The sequence below is a fragment of the Histomonas meleagridis genome, assembly GCF_020186115.1.
Source record: "Histomonas meleagridis strain 2922-C6/04-10x chromosome Unknown contig_16, whole genome shotgun sequence".
Taxonomy (NCBI): domain Eukaryota; phylum Parabasalia; order Tritrichomonadida; family Dientamoebidae; genus Histomonas; species Histomonas meleagridis.
Window position 1 is genome coordinate 254708 of NW_027150781.1, and position 20763 is coordinate 275470.

The following is a 20763-nucleotide window of genomic DNA, read 5'->3' on the forward strand; positions in this document are numbered from 1 at the left end:
AATTGAAAATTTTTTGTTTTTTTTTTGAATTTGATTTTTCATTAAGATAATAAAATGCATAATTTCGATGAAAACCAATTGCTGCTTCAAGAGCATGTTTAAAAGATGAGTTATTTTGTTCACAAAGACGGATAATTTCAATATTTCCTCCTGCTACTGCATAAGCACCAGAAATACTAACATCGGCCCCCTTACGCATTAAAAATTTGAAGCATTTTACTGCACCATAAAAAGCAGCATAATCAATAAGTTTAATACCATATGTGCTTAACGAACTATACATTTCATAAATAGAATATGGAATTAATTGATTAAAATTAATAGATCTATAATATGAATTTGAACACAAATATATTTCAAGCTCAAATTTATTATCATTTCGAATTATTTTCGATATTTCTGATGGATTACCTTCGATCATCTTCTGGATATGACCTTCCCAATCATTTTCATCAAATTGTTCAATTTCATTTGCAATGTATTCAAATTTATCATTTTGTCTTAAATTAATTTTAATATGATCATATTCTTCTTTCGCCATTAAATTGATTTTGTTTTGGATTTCATTATCAATTTCGATAATTTTATGCTCGATCATTTGAGCAAGAATATAATTTGATTCTTTTGATTTTAAAGAAAGAAGATATTGTTTAAAAGTATTAAAAATTTGTAAGTTTTCTTGTAAAATGTCTTTTTCATTATTTTCAACAGTCTGTAAATATTGGAAATATAAGTTAATGTCTTTCCTTTGCGAAATAAATGTTGAATAAACAAATTGAACAAGAACAGTATTAAAAGTTAGGGGAAAGCTTTTATCAAATAAATCTATAGTCGAATTAATTGTTATTTGAAGATTTTCTTCATCTAATTCTAATACTATTTGCTCTATTTCCTTGAGATATTGTATTTCTTGCATTGCACTTCGGTTTTTATATTTTGTTTTCATTTATGAATGAAAAATATGTCATTTTCAAAATTTTGAAATAATAATAAAATTGCAATAAGGTATATTGAAATGATTCGCGAAGTATTATCAATTCTTTGAATTTTGTTTATGAAGTAAAGGAAAAGTGACGCAATTACATAACATATTAAAACTTTATCTGAATGTGAAGATATTTAAAAAAAATTGAAAAGATTTTGTGAACTGTTAAATTTTTTTATTAAATATTACTTTAATTACGAGCATAGCCAAAGAAACGAAAAATTTCAAAAATTGTAACAATATTTTATTTCCAAAAATACTTTAATGGCACCAATTCGAATTCCCCCTCTCCATATGCTATCAGCACAGTTCCATTTTCGTTGTCCACACCCGCCACAATTCCAATTAATCTGTTTGCACCTTCTTGCACAAACATTCCTAATTCCACAGCGTTTATTTTCTCATGTTTTACAGATAAATTCACTGTTATGTCCAGTTTCGGCATTTTTAATCCGCTCAATTGCGCATATGGAATGCACCGCATCATACGCGGCACCATCACAATTTCGCCTTCAAAGCGCTTTTTCTCAACCACATAGTTAGCAACATCATTCTCATAAGAATAGTTATAAAATGTTTTCTCATCTTTGATAACCGTCTTAACTTCAACAAGCCCAGCAGCTACCATATTACCTTTGGTTATACCTGTCGATGAAACACGTTTTCGAAGGTCAGCAAAACTACATTTGCATTTAGAACGAAGAGTATTATCTAAAATGAAATTATGTCTCATTATTGAAATTGGTGGTACGTCTAGTAAAAAGAATTGACCGTAGAGTATGTTGGCTTTGTTAGTAAACTTATTTCCAGGAGTAATTGGAAATGGAATCAAATCTTTTGTTGACGGATCATATGTCCAAAAAGGATCAAGTTGATTATAAGATGCTTCTTCTGGTGTAAGCTGTTTCAAGGCTTTGTCATATGCTGAGCGAAGACGTGAATATGGTGCAATTGGCGGTGTAACTTTTTCAAGTGGATAAAGATCAGAAAGAACTGTAGCCTTAAGGCGATATATAGGCTCAGGAATGTTTTGGACAGCAAAAATAGAATGTATAGCTAGACCTTTGAAGTATGGTGTAATTGGTTCGCCGATAGAGAATGTATCGTCAAAAGTGTCAATATATTCGACCGTTAAACAAAGCGGAGGAGCCTTTTGATGTGCATAGGACCACGTCCAATCAGGGACGCCTTCTTGATAGTAAAGAAGGATCCAAGAAAGCGTACGCAAACAATCTTTAGCTAGAATTTCAAGAGGTTCATCGGAAATGAATTGTCTGGTTTGAACAGAAACAAAACTTGCTGGTTTAGTTGCAATATATGCTTCAACAAGCTTTTTAAGGTTAGTCCTGATGATCTTACCGTTTTCAGTTAGATATCCTATTTCTTGATGATCACGATATATATTAAAAAGTTGTGATAATGAGGTTATGCTTCCACTAATATCTGGAAATGCAGGGAGATTGTCATTTGATATTAAGAATGAAAGAAAAACAATATCATCAATTATCCGATCAGGGTCACGAGGTGAAAATTCTTCAAAAAGAGCCAACCTTAAGTACTTAATTGAGAAGAAAGTTTCAGTGTTCCCGATTGAACGAACAATTGTAATATTTGGAAGATGAGTTTGAAGTGCTAAAAAGAAAAGATCATTATCAGAACTTTGGATGAGAATTTCTTGGTAAGGATTAAAATCAGGCTTGGATGATTCTGATCGAAGAATATCCATGAATTGAAACTCGCCTTCACCACTAGTTTGACCAGCAGTAAGAATAAATTTTGGGAAGCTAGGGTCAGTTGATGCCATTTTTTTAAAGTGTTCAAGTAGTAAACGATGTGTTTTAGGAAATTGCCAATCTGGAGAAAAATCAATGTGATCTGGAATTTGGAAGTTTTTTTGAAATTCTCTTTCTAGCTTTCTCTTACGTTGAAGTGTGGTCTTTGCAAATGGACTTGGACCATCCATTGTAAAAATAACACGATTAGATGGATATTTTTTAACAAGAACATTTACGTAGCTTAAAAAATCTTTGTAAAACTTATCACTGAAGCAATTGTGATGGGTTGCTAAAATTTTATAAAAATAAAATTTTCCATCAATGAAGCAAACATCATATTGTTTAGGTCTTATTCCTATTACTTGTGGGTAGCGTTTGGTGATCCAAGTTATGAAATCTTTGAATCCCATCAAGTAATTATTAATAATAATGCACCATGTTTTGAATCAAAAGTGACTATCATATTTTACACAAAATATTCTATGAGCATTCAGATTATCCATACCAACCTTTTGCTCGAAAACAAGCTTCCACATTCATACTCAGTTACAACCAATTCAGCCCTGATGCTCTTCAACACTATTCATGCATTAAATAAATTAATTTTACGAAATTGATTGATTTAAATTTGATCGTATAAATATTCTCATTCTCAAATCCTCATAACAAAACATTGCTCATCAACACAATTCTCATTTCTTTCGGCAAACAGTTAAAAACAAAAACATATTCTCAAACGCTTTTAGGCTGTATTCTGCTGTTTCAATGATGCTCTAAACTCTTCTAACCCCTCATCCTTTGGCTGTGGGTAAATTTCGTCCATCATCTTCAGCACAATCGGCTTACTTCTTGTCAAACATTCTTCGATTTCATGTGCATTGTTCCTCTTATAAAAGCTCTTCAAATCTGCGACTGCTGAGAACATGTCCTCTAGTTTATACTTTTTACTTACGACATCTTCGATCTCAGCGATAATCTTTTCTTGGATTTGACGATTACTTTCGAGGAGCTCATTGAGGTTCTTTTTGAATTCGTCTGGCGACTTCTGATACATTTTAGACAATTTATGATATTCTTGAAGAAATTCTCTTTGTGGAATAATTTGCTTGAACAAATTGTTCCAATTTTGTATGTTCTTTTTCATTGTTTCGGTTTCGCTTCTAATTTTAGAATTACGGCGAAGTAAATCGGATATAATTTGAGTTTTGTTGAATAATTTTTCTTTGTAATGTTGAATTTGTTGTTGAATATGTTCAATAATCTTTTTATTATGTTCATATGTTATTTGTTGGTTTATGATATAATAATATGAAAGTAAATTTTGATTTCCGGGACTCTTATTATCAGATGAATTAAGAATTTCTTCAAGATTTTGTTTAAATTCATTGTTGAACAAGTGCTGAGGTAATGGCTCTGTTTCAAGTTGTTTTATTTGTATTAATTGTTGTTGGAAGTATTCAAGTTGTTCCTTGTGTTCTGTTGACTTAAGGTTTTGTGTGAAATTCAATTGTTTCAATTTTTCCTCAAGTTTTTCAATGATTTTGTTAACTGAGAATTCTGTCGAAACGGTTTTCTCGTTCAAATGGATTTTGTATGTTTCAAGTATTGAATTTGCCTTTTTCATAAACTCGTGTTTCAAATGTGACAAATGCACATCGGTATTGAAAACCGTTTTGATTTCTGGGAGTAAAACTTGGAATGGCTTTGAATCCATATTGATCATCAACGTTCTAATTCTTTGAATTTTATCAATTTCTGAGTAAATTTTATTTGAATACTTTAGTTTCTTCCTTAAATATTCATCTCGTCTATCGTACAAAATTTTATACTTTGAATTTAATGCTATGTTCGGATGTAATATAGGCTCAAGTTCAAACTTATTAGAGAACTTGATAAGCCCAAAGCTGGATGAATAAACATATTTTGATGAATCAAATGCACCAGAAAGTGTCCATTTAACACCATCGAATTTCCAAATGTCATTATATTGGTCGCCTTTTTCATTATAACCACCTGCTACGTATAAATAATCGCCAGAAACATATGCCTGATGTGAACATCTTGGAGGAGGACAATCACAAGTCATATGTTCCCATACAGGATTCAGGAGACCGTTAACAGTCAAATTCAATGCCCAAAAATCTGACATCAAATTTGATGTTTCATTAACACCTCCGAACAAATAAATTTTATTTTTGTACAATGTGAAAGTACATTTAGCTCTTGGAGGAGGTAATATACCTTGTGGTATGAATTCTCGATAAGTATATGCGCCATTTTGATATATCATTAATAATAATTTCTTAAATAATTCATTGTTTTTCTTTCCACCAAATGTATATATATAAGAAATACCATTTTCAGTGACACAAGCACTTGAATGATATGAAAGATTTGGAAATACAGAGCCAATTAATCGAACCTTTTCCCATTGTGGTATAACGCCATGATGAAAAGCCCAAAATTGTAATCCTTTATCATCATCATCATTACCACCTAATAGACCAATTCTATCATTTGGCAAATTAAAGATAGAAAATTCATTTTTAATTTTTGGTACTTCATTAACTTTACATAACTTATATTCTTCATTAAGACTCTTCGCCATGAATAATGAAATTTCATAATTTTTATCTCTAAATATAAAGAATCCATTACCATTATTACATATAAATGATGTAACCTTTTCTGGATTATTAATAGGAAATGTTTGTAATTTCTCTTTGTCAAGTTGATTTTCATCACCAACACGAATACCAAAGATATTATCGTTATGCATCGTGTCGGTTTTGACCTCGACTTTATCAAATTTGTTCAAATGCGGACTTAATAACACCTTAATGTGCTCTATCGTCGCTTTATCTGTAATTGAATTCTTGATGTTGGACGGTAACGGTGTCACTTTAATCGATGTAAACGGTATCGGAGGTTTCTCTTCTTCAACGGCCGATTGTAATTGTGATAAAAGAGGATCGGCAGAGAATTTCGACTTTTGTGATGTAACCGACATCGTATCGTTGTCATCGGGGGTGGGTAATTGTGCTAAAAATGAATCGGCTGAAAATTTCGACTTTTGTGGGACAGCAGATGTCGACTTGATGGAATTGACTGAACTAACCGACGCGTTATCGGTATCGTCAAGGCTGAGTTGTGATAAAAATGAATCCTCTGAAAATCGACTTTTTCTTTTGGTTGGCTGATTTTCCCCGTTTTCATCGATGAAGTTGATTTTGTACCCTGGAATATTTGAGTTGTATTGCTTTTCATTAACTTCATGGATTAAGTGTGAGTCTGGTAATGACATTGGTCCTGAGATTAATTTGCTTGAGTCAATATCAGAATTAATACTTATCGTATCAGAAGATTCTGCACTGTCGGAGATAATAGAGTCGAAAGCAGAATCTGTACAAAGACTTCCCGATTTTTGATCAGAAATGGGCTTGGACTCATATTTGGGAACACGAGGCAAAGAAAGTCGTTTGCCGGGTTGTAAATGAGCTGGGCTTGGACGTGTAGTGGGTGATTTTGAGGAATCAGTATTATCTGGTATCGGCATTGAACTTGGTGGTTGAATTGGAGGAATCGTTGTGAAATCAATGCTTGCAGTGGATGAAGTGCTATTGACATTTGAGCTAATTGATGGAATATCAGGTATTGACACGATTGGAGATTTATCAGTACTACTAACAATCGATGGTATTCCTGATGTACTTGAGGTGGAGTCATCAATGCCACTGACATTTGATGGAATTTCGGTTATTGGTTTATTTGAAGATTTATCAATGGGCGCAAGATTAGGTGGATTTAATGGTGGCGCTGGAATTGAAACACTTGGGGGAGGTGGAATTGTGCTTGGTGGTGTTTCTGGTGGTGATATATTTGGAGGTGGTATTGGCGTTACTGGCGGTATATTAGGTGGATTTAATGGTGGCGCTGGAACTGATGTGCTTGGAGGCTGAATTGGAGATACTGGTGGTAGCTTTGGTGGATTTAATGGTATTTCTGGAACAGGAATACTTGGATGCTGTGATTTTGACAATGATAATATGCTTTGTGGTCCAGATGGTATTTCTGGTATAGGAATTGTTGGAGTGCTAGATGGAATTGGTATTGTAGGAAGTTGAAATCCATTTGGAATTGTTGGCATTGAAATGCTTGGAGGAGATGGGTGATTTGATGGAACATTCGGTATTTCAGGAATTGGAATTGCTGGAATAGTTAAATCTATAGATGGTCTTCGAGTACCAGAATTATCAGTCGGAATTATTGGTACTGGTATTGTTGGAATTGTAGGTAAAGCTGGCAAAGTGGGAAGTGTGGGTAATATGGATGGCATATTGTTAACTTGAGGCGCTGTGGTGGAAGAATTACCACCTAGAGGTGGTGGAGATGTGTTACTGGAGGTAGTTGAGCTGTCTTTCGGGTTTGGTTCTGTCATTTTTGTTTTTGCTTCCAGTTTATTTAAATTTGACTGATAAACTAATCAATTTCTTTTGAATGGTTTATTGTAAAAGGAAAAATTAATTTTTATGTTCGTTCTTGGCAGTTCTTTTAAGTTTTTAATACTAATTTTTTGTGTAAATGGATAAAACATTTTCTTTTTAAAATTCATGTTTGCAAAATACTAAACAAAAATTATGGTAAAAATACATTAATAAATTCATTTCAAAGATTGATCATTTTACCCAATAACATTATTTGTAATATATAATCCAAAGTTATGGGGTGTTTTTTGATCATTATTAATTCTAGATATAATTGATATCATTATCTTTATTTATATAATCATCGTTTTTCTTAATGTGGATGTTCATTTTCCCCAGAATTAACTTTGATTTTGTTGCTTTTGCTGCTGTTTCTGCTGTTGTTGTTGTTGTTGTTGAACTAAAGATGCTTTCGCGTCAAGGTGTTGGTGTATTTGTTGTAAAACAAACCCTGGATTATTAAACAATTCGCCGTTTTGATTTATTTGCTTCATTTCTCTAATTACATTCTGTTTCATTTGATTTGGAGTTACCGTTTTACCTGGACTTATTTCTATAGGAGCGTTGTTAATGTCGATAAGCATTTTCACAAAATTTTCATCAAAAGAAACATCAGGTTGTGGGGCTTGTTGAATCATTGATAATTGTTGTGCTTCTTTTTTCTTTCCTAACTCAACAAGCAACTTTTCTTTCTTTTTCTTTCTTTTTTCAAATTTAGTTCCAAAGTTTGGGGTAGGCTTGAGTTTTCTTTTTTGCTTGATATTCATTATAAACGAACAGAACAAACCCTCTCAATTAACGAACAGAAAGTTGGGGAGCCCGAGATTTAAACGTTTTCGGGTTTTGACCGTTTAGTGTACGTTAAAAAGAAATGTCATCCAGAGATAGTTTGGATGATGTTAGTGAAGCAACTTCAATTTCATTTGGTGATGAAGACGTTGATGATTATGACGAATACTCAGACGTTCCGGTGAAAAAAGCTAAACTACAGATTTCAGGTGATTATGAAATTGCTAATGAATCGTCATCAAATGATAGTGATCTTGTTCAATTTATTGAATCAAATGTTCCTACTTATGAAGACCATTCTTTGGATTATTTATTTTCGTCTGATCAAATTTCCAAACCTAAAAAAGTTAATCAAAAAAAAATAAATGAAATAATTCAAAAATCAAAAAAATCACCAAACTCAAAGAAGTCAGTTCCAGTACCGTCAAAGTCAGAAAAAGACCTTCAAATTTCAACACCTAATCAAATAGATAAAGAAAAATCTGATACACCATCAGACAGTAATGAACTCACCCGATTTATTGAGGCAAACGTTCCAGTATACAAAGATTATTCTTTTGATAATTTATTTTCATCTGATCAAAATTCCGTACCTAAAAAGCTTAACCAACAAGAAAATCGCTCAGTTAAATCAAAAAAGTCTTCCAACACAAGAAAGTCACTACCATCACCATCAAAATCGGGAAAAGATCTTCAGATTTCAGCTCTTGACAAAGCTAACAAAGAAAAATCGGATACACAATCCGATAGCAATGATCTTGTCCAATTTATAGAAGCAAATGTTCCAGCTTATAAAGATCATTCTTTTGATCATTTCTTTTCATCCGACCAACCACCCGAGAAACCAAATTCCAAACCGAGCATTGATATTTCTCCAATAATAAGAAGACCAACGCCAACAAAAACTGAAAGATATTCGTTAAACGATAGTGATCTTGTCCAATTCATTGAAGCGAATGTTCCTTCTTATCAAGAGCATACATTAGATAAAGTGTTTCTTTCAGATCATATTGTTAATGAAACCAAAAAAATTAATCAACAAGAACATATGCAATTCCTTCAGCGACAAGAGCGTTCATCATTTACGAAGACTTCTGTCCCACTTTTAGACGAAATCAAAAACGAAAATAAATCATTTGTAAATAAACGAAGTAAACAGATACTTAAAGATATGAATGGTAAGCCGAGAAATCAAAAGCCAATAGAAGTGCCAAAGGAAGAAGAGAAATTCTCTTTTCACCCGAAATATCAATCAGATCCTAAGCTAAGAGAAAACGCAAAGAAATTGGTGTCGAAAAGGAAAAGAGAAAAAGAGAAAATAGAAAAATCAAAACTAGAACAATACTTAAGTAGTCAGCAAAAACAAAAACAGAAGTCAAAAGACTCGCCAAAATTCAATCGAAAATTGTTGTCAGTGTTGCACAAGTTTGAATCTGAATCTGATTCTGATTCTGATTAGAATAAAAAGAAAATTCGTTTTGCAAAAGATATAAGATATAGGTTCAATAAATTTTGTTAATAGTATCAAATTGTTTTTTATTTATTACCAAAAGTAAAAGTTGCGTTTTAGTTTTTTCATTTATTTTTATCATAATATTCTAATGTATTTTTTATGTTAGATATCTAAAAGCTTTAACAAAAATGAATCTGAACTTATTATCAAAGAAATACAATGCAAAGTTGATTATCTTCAAAAAATTATATAATTAACTTCAACATAATCACTCAGAATATTTCATTCTTTATTTTCTCAAAGCAGCTTCATACATGAAGATAGAAAATGATGACCTTTCATAAATTGATAGCATTGTTATAACGTAAAGCACCATTTATAATAAGTTTCAAGTAATTTCACAAATGGTGGATAACAATAATCATATTTTTTAATAATAAATATTAAATTTTAAATTTAATTAATTTTATTATGTTTCGCGTTAAAACAAGCAAAAATATCCAGAACTGAATGAAAACCGTAAGAACGAACTCATATATTGTGGCCGTTTAAAAAAAATTGCTGAAATCAAAACAAGAAGCAGAAATGGAATGGCCAGAAACAATAGATGACCTCCAATTTTTTGTATCTCGCCTAAACACCAGCGCGCGTGTCAGATTTGTTGTAAAAATTCTTGCAATTTTACATTTTACCAAAGATCATCCAGAATATATTTCCAAAGTTGGTGGCGCATGGATGGGAGATGGTCGCCACTTTATAATAAATTCCAAAATAGTTGGTGAATTTCTTGATTTACGAGCAAATTCAATTAATACTAATTTTCGTGATCATGGATTCATAATTCTCACTAGTGAAACCGACAAAATTCGAAAACAATTTCCTAATTTGACTGATGTACATCATTGGAAAATGCGTATGCATCCAACAGAAGATTTCACTTCAGATTCAACTCTTCAATCAGCTAATGAGCTCCCATTCGCCCCAGCAATTCCACAAATTGAACAAACAGACAAGCTTATACCCAAAGAGTTATCATCCTTTTTGACCACAGATATGGTTCACTCATTATATCAAATCTATAATTTACTTGAACCACAAGACTCAGAAAATCCCATTGACGAAAAGTCTTATTCCAATCTTTTACTGATTCTATTTAAGGTTTGGAAAGAGAAAATATCACAATCACCAGAAACTGATTTTAACACTGCCATCGACTTTTTTCTTTCCAATGAGACTGATCTTTCTGAAGAATCCAAGCTACAGCTTGAAATCAATCTAACCTTTTTCCTTGAGCAAAGAGATGATTGTTCCCAAATAACAAATAGCTTTTCTTTTGATTCCTTTGTCAAGTTATTTATCCGTTTTGGTTGTTTTTCAGATTATCTACAAACGCTTAAAGAGATAACATATTTTGTTCTTTCTGATTTTGAACCATTTACAGCGCCAATCATTTCCTCAGATTATGATGCCAAGTTTGTCGGCTGGTTTTCACCGTATCATCGGAGTGAACAATACATTCCTAATCCCGGCGATTGGATTTGTAACCCATCAAAGAAAATAAACGTTTTTTCACTTCACCTCCGACAAGAAGACGATACGATAATATCGATACATATTTATCATAATTCAACAGAAGAAGATCAAACGAAACGATATTCTGTTAATTTTAGAGACAATGTTAAATATAGTCCAACATTAGATATAATGTTTAGAGAGATATTATCATTAAGTTATAAGAATTCAAAACCAAATTCACATAATAGTACAACACAAATATATGTAAAATATGCTGATTCTTTAGTAAGTAAAAATGAAGAAAATACAGAGCAAGTTAATAATGACGAATGTCCTTTCGAAAAATTCACACATACATTCGACGATTCACAATTCGCTTTGATGAACTCACAGCCAGTCGGCGACTCGCAATTCATAATGTTTAACTCGCAGAGCTCACAAGGAACTTTTGGTGATAGTCAAATCTAGATCTGACAATAAATTATTAATTTTTATATAATGTTTTCTTCATCATTAAATGGTTTTTTAGTAAACAATTTAAATGAATATCACATTTTATGTTTTGCGAATGAGAAGAATCAAATTGGATGTGCTGAAGTTATTATATAATTTAATATTGAAAGCCATTTAAACTACAATAAAAATCCATATTCATCTTCCCAAAAATATTTTATAATTAAAAATGTTTTTATAATACAATAAAATCCAACATATAAAAAAAAATTGCGATTATACTTAACAAAACATTTGTTTACATACATGATGTTCTTCCAGAATGAAATTAAAAAGAAAAAGATTTTGATTTTTTTTTTTTTGGATTATTAACTCATTTCACAACTTCCATGAAAAAATTTCCTTTTCTTATATTAATTACAAAACAAATAAAATATTATCTCTAAAATCAATTAATATTATACTTTATCATATAACTTATATATTCATTATTCCATTTCGACCTCATCCAAAGAAATCGGGAAGTCGCTCAAGTAGTTAATTTGCAGCTTCCAAATGCCTTTTTCCCATTCGTAGCTTATGTGACTTACGTTTTTCCTTTCCGCATATTTAACCATTTTCTCCTCCAATTCTTTGCATTCATTTTCATCAATTATGTCAGGCTTTGTTCTTAGTGTTTTCCATTCTCCTCTATTAGCATCTGGCCAAATTCCTTCCATATATATAATCGCAGGACAAAACATTGAAACGCATTCAGGGATTTCATCGTAAAGTCTAAAGTCATATGGAACAAGATCCTTCACCTGAATTTGTAAGTTATCAAAGAAAACAGGAAACATGAAATCGATCTTTCCGACATTTTCAGAGTGAATTGAGAGCTTTACTTGATGACCACCAAGCTTTTGGCTGAACCGGAGGGGAACATCATTAGCATATGTTACTTGTTCGGACTCTTTATGTTGAACAAGGCCCTTAATTGATCCTAAAGAAGTTTTAATTTTTGAAGTAATTCCAGGAATGAACACTGTGCTTTTGATGGCTGTTTCTCTGTTTTCTGGTTTTAGCGTTGGTGCTACTTCACATGGTTCATCTGGTTCATCTTCATATTCATAATCAGATTCAGAAACATCAGAATCAAAATCATGACCACTTCGCCAATATTGATGTGAAGCATTAAGCTTAGCTTTGAGTGTATCTAAATAAGTTGTGTCTTCTTCAAAGATTATTTCAGAAATTTCTTCTTCCTCTGCTTCTTCTTCTTGGCATTCATATTCATCATACTCAATATCAAAAGAATAAATGTCTGGACATTCTGATTCAACTTTTTCCTTAGGAACAGGCTTAAATTGTAGCTTACCATTTACTTGAGGTTTACTTGAAGCTTCGTTTTTAGGTGTTGCTTTGGATTCCATGAATGTGTACCCAGGGGAAGGATTTGAGTTTGTTTTATTATCAGATACATTAATTTTGAAGTTAAAATTAAAGTTTGATTTGGACTCTTGCTCGAAAGGAGAGGTTTTTTGTTTGTTTTGTCCAGGTTGAGGGCACACTTGTTTTACTTCTTTTCCTGTTTCATTTTGCATTTTCCTCTGGTCAGATAAATTTAACTAACTTTGTTTGATTTTTTGTTGTTTTATTAATGAAAAAAATGAATCAACAAATAAATAAAAATACAATAAATTTGAAATTTATCGCCAAATGTATAAACACTAAGACTTCCTTTATTTGAAATTGGTTGTTCCCTTATTACTGCTTCTTTATGTTGAAATCATCTCGTAAAGAAGACCGTTATTCAAATACGTTATGAAGAAAAAAGCAACAATTTTTAGTGCCTCCCGTAATGGTAATGTTTCAGATATAGAAACTCTTCTCCAATCTGGTATTGATGTTAATAAGATTTATTTTTTTAATTTGCTGATAATCTTTTTCCAAAATATTTCTAGTTTGATCAATTTAAACCAGGTGTTTTCCTTAATTATTTTGGTGTCCAATACACTACGCTTCTTTGTTTGGGAAAAAAGATGCTGTAAAATGTCTAATCGAACATAATGCAGATGTAAACAAAATGACTGATGGTGTCAATTTAAACCATTTATAATTGTCTAACTAGCTTATTTACAGAAGTTTGTTTTATTTTATCAAAATTTCTTTTATGATTTTGGCGTTTATTTTGCATATTTGGAGTTTTTTCATTCTATATTTTTAGGCAGGGAATGTTTATTTAAAATTTTCGATAAATTCGAAATTCGTTTCTTCTTTTCATTGTTCGTTTTTTTATTTTCAGGTTTCTTTTTTATTCTTTTTATGGGTTTTTTAATATCTTTTGAGTAACTCCTCTCATCATTGCAGCTAGAAAAGGTTATAATGGAATTGTTTCTATTCTTCTTCGTGCAGGCGCTGATCCAAAGATATGTGATGTTTATTTTTTATATTTTTAATTGGTCAAAGTGCGAGTGATTATGCAAACCAAAAAACACGTGCAGTCTTGAATTATGAAGCTTCGTTTTTAGGAGGTGAAAATGAATTTACAGAAGAAGAGGAAGAAGATACAAAAGATGAAGATTCTTGATTAAAACAGATGTTATTCAATGCTTTTCATTTCTGTCAAAAATTAACAATGCTTGTGATAACGATACAGTTATATCGTTTGGTGTGCCCCTCACATGGGATGTCTGAAATTCGTCTTATTGCTCGTTTAATGAAGCAAAAAGACGTTGATGAAGTTATGAATCTTCATCATTTATTATTCCCTATAAAATATTCAAAGGACACTATTGCTTCTTTTCTAAATGGTTCATTTACTTCAATTCTTCTTACTAAAATTGAAAACGGAATTGAAGAAATAATTGGTGTCTCAACTTCATATCAAAGAAGAAAGTTCTATATATTCGGTGAACTTGAGGGTTACTTATCTACTTTTGGTATTCATCCTTCTATGCGTCAACATGGTCTTGGAACGGATCTTCTTAAAATCACAGCTTTTGTTATGTGTCGAAGATTTCATTGTCTTTGTATGACATTAGATGTTCAAGCTATCAATACCATTGCATGCAAATTTTATTCAAAATTTGGTTTCAAGCTCATCCATGAAAATCCCAATTATTACAGTTTTACTGGAGACGCTTCAAAAGCATTATATCTTCGATATGATCTTAATGAATCTACATCAACACTTGATATCCAAAATAAAATCGAATTCGCGGATGATTTGAAAGCAATTTTTACACCAGACTTAAGCTCCCGTAACCATACTGCTATGTGGTTTATAGTTTTTTTGATCGTTACAATACTTCTTTTAGTAATAAAAATTATGAAATAAGCTTTGTTTAATCAAGTGTTTCGTTTGGTATTTCGCAATCCTCGTATACAAATTCAAGTTCAAATTCGGGATGTCTTTTGTGAATTTCGTCCGAGATCTGTAATGCAAATTCTTTGTCATCCATTTCATTGTTTGCAACGGTAAAGACGTCTAATGCTTCTTTATAATTATATTTGAAATCATTTAATGCCTTCTTCAACATATCCTTTGCTTTCTCTTTTTCAGCTACATACAAGAGTCCTCTGGCGGCAGCAACATAATCATCAAAGGATTCTGGCTTATCATTACATTTTTGGAAACATTCTTTTGCGACTTCTTGAACAACGACCGGTAACTTATCGATAACCGTCATCATTTTTTCAACCGCCGGTGCACAAACAAACCTCCAACAACCGCCGCATTTTCTATAGCATTTGATCGAAGGTAACGGCTCATTTAATTTTGCGAAATAAACGGCCGCATAAGCCAACGCATTTGACTGATTTGAATTGATTATTTTCAGAGCAATTTGATTTAACGGTTTCAGATCGTTCTTGATGAATTGTGCCTTTGCTAATCCAACAAAAGCTCTTGCCAACATTTCATTTTTAGGCAAATCATCAGCCCACTTTAACATATCATAAGCAGCAGAGATGTGCCTCATTCCCCAAGTTAAATAATTAAATTGCGCCTTTCTAAAATCATCAAAATTCTTTATAACATCATTATAAAATCTTATTGCTTTCTCATAATCCTTAGCTCTAAAACAACAATCGGCTGCCCTTACATGAAAATCATTAAATTGTGTAACCAATAATTTTGGATTATTTTTATGATCAATTGAAAATGGTTCAGCAGCTTTAATTGCAGTTTTAAGTTTTCCAAAACGTAACAAAGAATTCACATACAATATATTCGAGTTACGATCAGTTGGATCAATTTCAGATAATTCCAATCCATCTTCCACACATTTCGACATACAGCCCAATTTCCTATGAATCCTTAACTTCATTGAGTATAATTCGACGCAAGTTGGGGTATGTTTAATCCCATCATTAATTTCATTAAGTGCTAATTCATAATCTCCGCGTGAAAAGTATACATTTGCCTTGAATAAGTTAACAATGGGCACCGAAGTAAGTGGTACCTTTGCTTCATTTGAGATTTTGAGTGCAATGTCAAGTTTCGGTTGTGACAATTCGGAGATCGTTGTGAATATCGATGGCGCTCCTTTCACTAAATATGGAACCAAATACTTTTTGAGGCTTTCTTCGAACTGTGGGTCGTCGACATCCATTAATTCCAAAATTCGGACTTCGGAATATCGACTTTTGATTTGTGCCAATTCTTTGATAAACTCTTCTTTGGGCATAAGCGTTGATAACATTTCGAAGTAATCGCCATTTTCGGGATATACTTCGAGTAGTTCATGAATACATTTTAATGCATGAGGTTTATCGTTGAGTGCTATGTAACATTGAGCCAACTTCTCAAGGACAGATACATGGTCACGAATGACTTTTTGCTTGTTTGTGAGATATGTAATGCATTCATTATAAGATGAGATTTCGAGAAGTAATGTGGCATGGAATAAATAGAGTTCGGATCGGAAAAGAATCTCGTCCTCATTACGTGGATCCATAAAATTGGATTCATATGTATCGAGATATTTTAAGGCAAATGTGGTGCGGCCATTAAGATGAAGAGCAAGGGCATAACGAACAATGCAAGCTGAAACAGTGGAAATGGAGATGAGTTGACGTGAGAAATCAAGAAGTTCGGCATAATTCCTTTGATAAAGATGAAGATTACAAAGATCATTTAAAACTGCAGTATCACGTGGATCAAGCCTATGCGCTTGGGTGAAGCACTGAAGGGATTTAACATATTCCCCTTGCTCTTTATTGATAATTCCATTGAATTTCCAAATCTGTGAGTTTTTCATGTCTTTTTTGAGAGCAGTAGAAATGCACTCAGAAGCTCCCTTGGGATCTTTATTAAATTGAAGAAAAATTGCTTTATAACCAAGGAGTTCTGGATGATCAGGATTTTGCTTTAATAACTTATTGACAAACTTAAGCCCACGAGCGTACTCATTGTTGTCATACAATTTGGCTGCTTCATTCATTTGTTTAGCCAAATTCTTTGCTTTGGAGTTCATGGGAACAGGCCGATATAACCGTAATAACCGTCATACTGCTTGACCAAATGTATTTAATCATTTTTACAAATATGTATTATAAACTGGTAGAAGGAGATATGAATAAAAGGACATGTGAATCAAAATACCGTTTGTAGCTTTTTTATTTTTTTGATATCTCATTTATGATTAATAAATTTACCAAGTATACATATTGTATGAGTTTATTATTACAAAAAGATATATAAATACTAATTTGTTTTCTCTTTGTATATAACAACGGTATTATGTGCTCGTATTATATTTTATATATTTAATGTTCCCAAGGAATTCAACTGGTAGTGAGAACTTGATTACAACATTCAGGAGTAAGCTTAATCTTGGCATAGCCAAGATGGTGTACATTGCTTCTGTAGGAGCTTAAATATGCCTGTTCATGAACTTCAAGAAGCAAGTTTTTTACCAAAAGCAATGAATTCTAGCAATGTCTAAAAAAAATTCACGAATATAACTGTTCTTTTGCTTTATTTTTAAAATAATAAAATAAAATAAAATTAGAATAACCTGGATATGTAAGATAATGTGTATTTTTGAGCAACAAAAAAGGATTGAATATGATTATATCGTTTTAGAACGATGGAATTTAATTTTCTAAAAACTTTTGGATGGGGAACAGCAACAGCCAAGTGCCGTATCAAGACAAAAAATGCTTTCAAATGCTTCATATGTTAGAGCAAATTATTTTCGATTTAAATGAAAATAATATAGGTATTTCTATTGAATCAACAATGAATGTGTTTGATTATGATTATCCATTTTCTTCTTTACTTGTTATTTGCCAATTAATATACATTTCTTTTATTTCTTCTAGAAACAATTTTGATTTATATCAAAATTATATGAAAAAGTTTGAAGAAAATCTAAATATTTATCAACCAAATGTTAAATACAAAATATTTAAAATTTTCAAACAGTTTCTTCTTAAACAAGAATCACAAGAATCTTATTATCTTCTTTCAATTTTACTTGAACAAAACTTAGCTGATATTGAAGATGTAAAAGGTAAAGAAACATTATATTTTGCACATTATAAATCCAATAATGAAATCGAATTATTGAAGTTTAACACAACATTTTGTATGCAATTCTTCGAAAACAGAAAAAAATTATCAAATAATAATTGGGAGCTTCATAAACAATATATTAAAGAAGGACATAATCCAAATGAAATCGCAAAAATAATTCGAAATGATGAAATAGAAAAACTTCAAGAAATATCATCACAAACAAATTTTGATTTTGATCAAACAATTCCAAAATCAATTTATGAAAGATATTCATTTGTTAATGAAGAAAATGTTACATTAATTGATTATGCAGCATTTTTTTCTGCAGTTAAATGTTTTAAATATTTACTTATGAATGGAGCAAATGTTAATAATACAGGCAAATATGCAATTGCAGGTGGAAATGAAGAAATTATTCATTTATGTGAACAAAATCATTCATCATTTGAAGATGCTTATGAAGCTGCAATTCAATTTCATCGAAATGATATCTTTAAATATCTTTATGAAAAGAAAAATGATAACTTTTTTCATAAAATTTCACTGAGAAGTGAATGTATAAATTATTTTAATTATGAACTTTTTCTGTTTTTACCAGAAGAAAATTTAGGTTTTGATAAATATTTAATAGAGCAATCATTTAAAATAGACAATTTATTTCTTGTCAAGAATTTTTTGGAAGGAAATCAGATTTCAAGTGATACCTTGTTTATTGTAGTTAAGACAATAAATATTGAACTTTTCAAATATATCATTGAAAAAAAGGAAATCAATATCAATACAAAAGATATTAATTTCACTTATTTGCTATTCATTTTGTCTTTTTTATTTTTAATGATAATATTTGGAATATATATAAATCATTTAAAACGGCTCTTATGTATTCATCAATAAACGGAAAAACAGAAAATGCAATAAAAATTCTTTCGAAAACAGATATTCAAATTAATACTAAGGATGTTTATTTTAATCTTTTAATATTTTCTATTATGTTTCGTAATTTTAATATAATATTTGGAATTTAGTTATTCATCAAAAAACAGCATTAATTTATGCAAGTGAATATAATCATTTCAAAATCGTTAAATTACTTCTTGCACAAAAAGGAATTGATATCAATGCTAAAAATATTTATTTGTTTTAATTAAAGATTATTAAAATTCTTTAGTGATTTATCATAATATTTGGAATTTATTCAACATGTTTTGGACAGCACTAATGTATGCATCAGCAAAAGGTTATAAAGAAATTGTTAAACTTCTTCTTGAACAAGAAGGAATTGATCAAAACATTAGAAGTGTGTGATAAATTTATTTAAAATATCTAAATTCCATACGATATTTCTTTCCGAAATTTAATATTTTACAATAGAATATTGGACATCTCTAATGTTTGCATGCCTTGAAGGTCATTTTGATATTGTGAAATTACTTTTTGAAAAAGAAGGAACTAATATAAATGCTCAAAATATTTTTTTGTAATCTTTTGATACTTGTTTATATGATTTGATATATGTAATGTCTATTTGGAATTTCATTTAATGATATCGAACAGCACTTATGTATGCTGCACAGCAAGGATATACTGAAATTGTTCAGTTACTTCTTACATATGAAAAAATCAAAATCAATGAATATGACTTTTATTCACAATATAATATGCTTATTATAATAACATCAAAATTCAAACAAATACTTGGAATTTTATTTAATAGCATACTACAGCACTTAAATTCGCAACAAAATTTAATCACTCGGAAGTTGCTGAAATAATTCGTGAACATGGAGGAATTGAAAAAAAGATGTATTATTAAAAATAATATACTGTTTATAATAATAAAAAATCAGATTATATTATAAAAGTTTACAAATAAATTAATTTTTTTATGGTTTTAAACATAAATATTTGGAACATTCGATTGGTATAACAAACAAAAAATTACTTTCGTGAACGAATGTTTGATTCATACTCATCTAGTGAACGAGGAGTTGCTTCATCTCTAAGCTTACGAACAATCCTTTGCGTTTCGATTGTGTTCTGATAAATCAATGAAAGTAAGTTTCTACATTGTAATTCGTAATCACTATCTTCGCGTATTTTTTGTAATTCTAAAAACTCATCCACCTTTTCATATAATATCTCTAAGGCGCTGAATGAAACTCCTGTTTGATTTCTCTTTGCCCATCTATTGATTTTTTTAATAATATTTCGAATTGGTTCACGCAACTTTGCTGGAAGAAGATTGATCCTTGGGTCATCAATCGCAATTAATATTTCTTTTTGTTGTGTTATACTGCTGGTGGTTGAAATATCATCAATAATTACCTCTTCTTCACTTTTCGATGAGTGCGAATTACTATGATTTTTATTTTCTTTCTGAGTATTATTGACAGTAGCAGAATCTTCTGAATCACTTGATATTTCAATTTGAACAAAACTTTCTTTTTCAGAAATACTATCATACGCAGAAGATGTTGGAACATATGCTACGTCTTCGTCTCCGTGAACATCCCATTGGGAAAGGTCGACTTCTTTTACTCCATCAGGAATGGAATTTTTGCTCATTCAAATGTACGTTTAAAATTAACGAAAACGTTTTTGGGGTGCCCGAAAACACACATTTCTTTTTATGGTATATCCAAATGTTTTTGACCTTTCTAAACTTATCACAACATATTACTAGCTCCTTATCAATTTTAGCTCGCGTTTTTACTTCCAAAATTTATGCACAAATTAAAATTGTTTCAAAAGAATATTCTTAATGTTTTGATAAATTATAATAAGAAATCAAAAAAACGCAAATG

The 20763-nt window shown here is 31.0% G+C and overlaps 9 protein-coding genes across 9 annotated transcripts; 3 read left to right on the forward strand and 6 right to left on the reverse strand.

Moving 5' to 3' along the window:
* Nucleotides 1–1229: 1229 nt before the first annotated feature.
* On the reverse strand, nt 1230–2948 carry GO595_001939 (XRN 5'-3' exonuclease N-terminus family protein; the record flags this gene model as incomplete). The annotated part of the gene is made up of 1 exon (XM_067914793.1): nt 1230–2948. The coding sequence occupies one exon, from the start codon at nt 2946–2948 to the stop codon at nt 1230–1232; it is 1719 nt and encodes a 572-aa protein (XP_067777625.1).
* A 554-nt stretch (nt 2949–3502) lies between these two features.
* GO595_001940 (uncharacterized protein) lies at nt 3503–7198 on the reverse strand (the record flags this gene model as incomplete). Its single annotated transcript, XM_067914794.1, has 1 exon — nt 3503–7198. The coding sequence occupies one exon, from the start codon at nt 7196–7198 to the stop codon at nt 3503–3505; it is 3696 nt and encodes a 1231-aa protein (XP_067777626.1).
* A 387-nt stretch (nt 7199–7585) lies between these two features.
* Nucleotides 7586–8011, reverse strand: GO595_001941 (TolA; the record flags this gene model as incomplete). Its single annotated transcript, XM_067914795.1, has 1 exon — nt 7586–8011. One exon carries the CDS (start codon nt 8009–8011, stop codon nt 7586–7588), a length of 426 nt encoding a protein of 141 aa, XP_067777627.1.
* Nucleotides 8012–8115: 104 nt separating this feature from the next.
* GO595_001942 (uncharacterized protein) lies at nt 8116–9492 on the forward strand (the record flags this gene model as incomplete). Its single annotated transcript, XM_067914796.1, has 1 exon — nt 8116–9492. One exon carries the CDS (start codon nt 8116–8118, stop codon nt 9490–9492), a length of 1377 nt encoding a protein of 458 aa, XP_067777628.1.
* Nucleotides 9493–10071: 579 nt separating this feature from the next.
* GO595_001943 (uncharacterized protein) lies at nt 10072–11469 on the forward strand (the record flags this gene model as incomplete). The annotated part of the gene is made up of 1 exon (XM_067914797.1): nt 10072–11469. The coding sequence occupies one exon, from the start codon at nt 10072–10074 to the stop codon at nt 11467–11469; it is 1398 nt and encodes a 465-aa protein (XP_067777629.1).
* A 473-nt stretch (nt 11470–11942) lies between these two features.
* GO595_001944 (uncharacterized protein) lies at nt 11943–12866 on the reverse strand (the record flags this gene model as incomplete). Its single annotated transcript, XM_067914798.1, has 1 exon — nt 11943–12866. One exon carries the CDS (start codon nt 12864–12866, stop codon nt 11943–11945), a length of 924 nt encoding a protein of 307 aa, XP_067777630.1.
* Nucleotides 12867–14122: 1256 nt separating this feature from the next.
* Nucleotides 14123–14773, forward strand: GO595_001945 (ribosomal-protein-alanine N-acetyltransferase; the record flags this gene model as incomplete). The annotated part of the gene is made up of 1 exon (XM_067914799.1): nt 14123–14773. The coding sequence occupies one exon, from the start codon at nt 14123–14125 to the stop codon at nt 14771–14773; it is 651 nt and encodes a 216-aa protein (XP_067777631.1).
* A 7-nt stretch (nt 14774–14780) lies between these two features.
* Nucleotides 14781–16913, reverse strand: GO595_001946 (TPR Domain containing protein; the record flags this gene model as incomplete). The annotated part of the gene is made up of 1 exon (XM_067914800.1): nt 14781–16913. One exon carries the CDS (start codon nt 16911–16913, stop codon nt 14781–14783), a length of 2133 nt encoding a protein of 710 aa, XP_067777632.1.
* A 2984-nt stretch (nt 16914–19897) lies between these two features.
* Nucleotides 19898–20524, reverse strand: GO595_001947 (uncharacterized protein; the record flags this gene model as incomplete). Its single annotated transcript, XM_067914802.1, has 1 exon — nt 19898–20524. One exon carries the CDS (start codon nt 20522–20524, stop codon nt 19898–19900), a length of 627 nt encoding a protein of 208 aa, XP_067777633.1.
* Between the last annotated feature and the right edge of the window lie 239 nt (nt 20525–20763).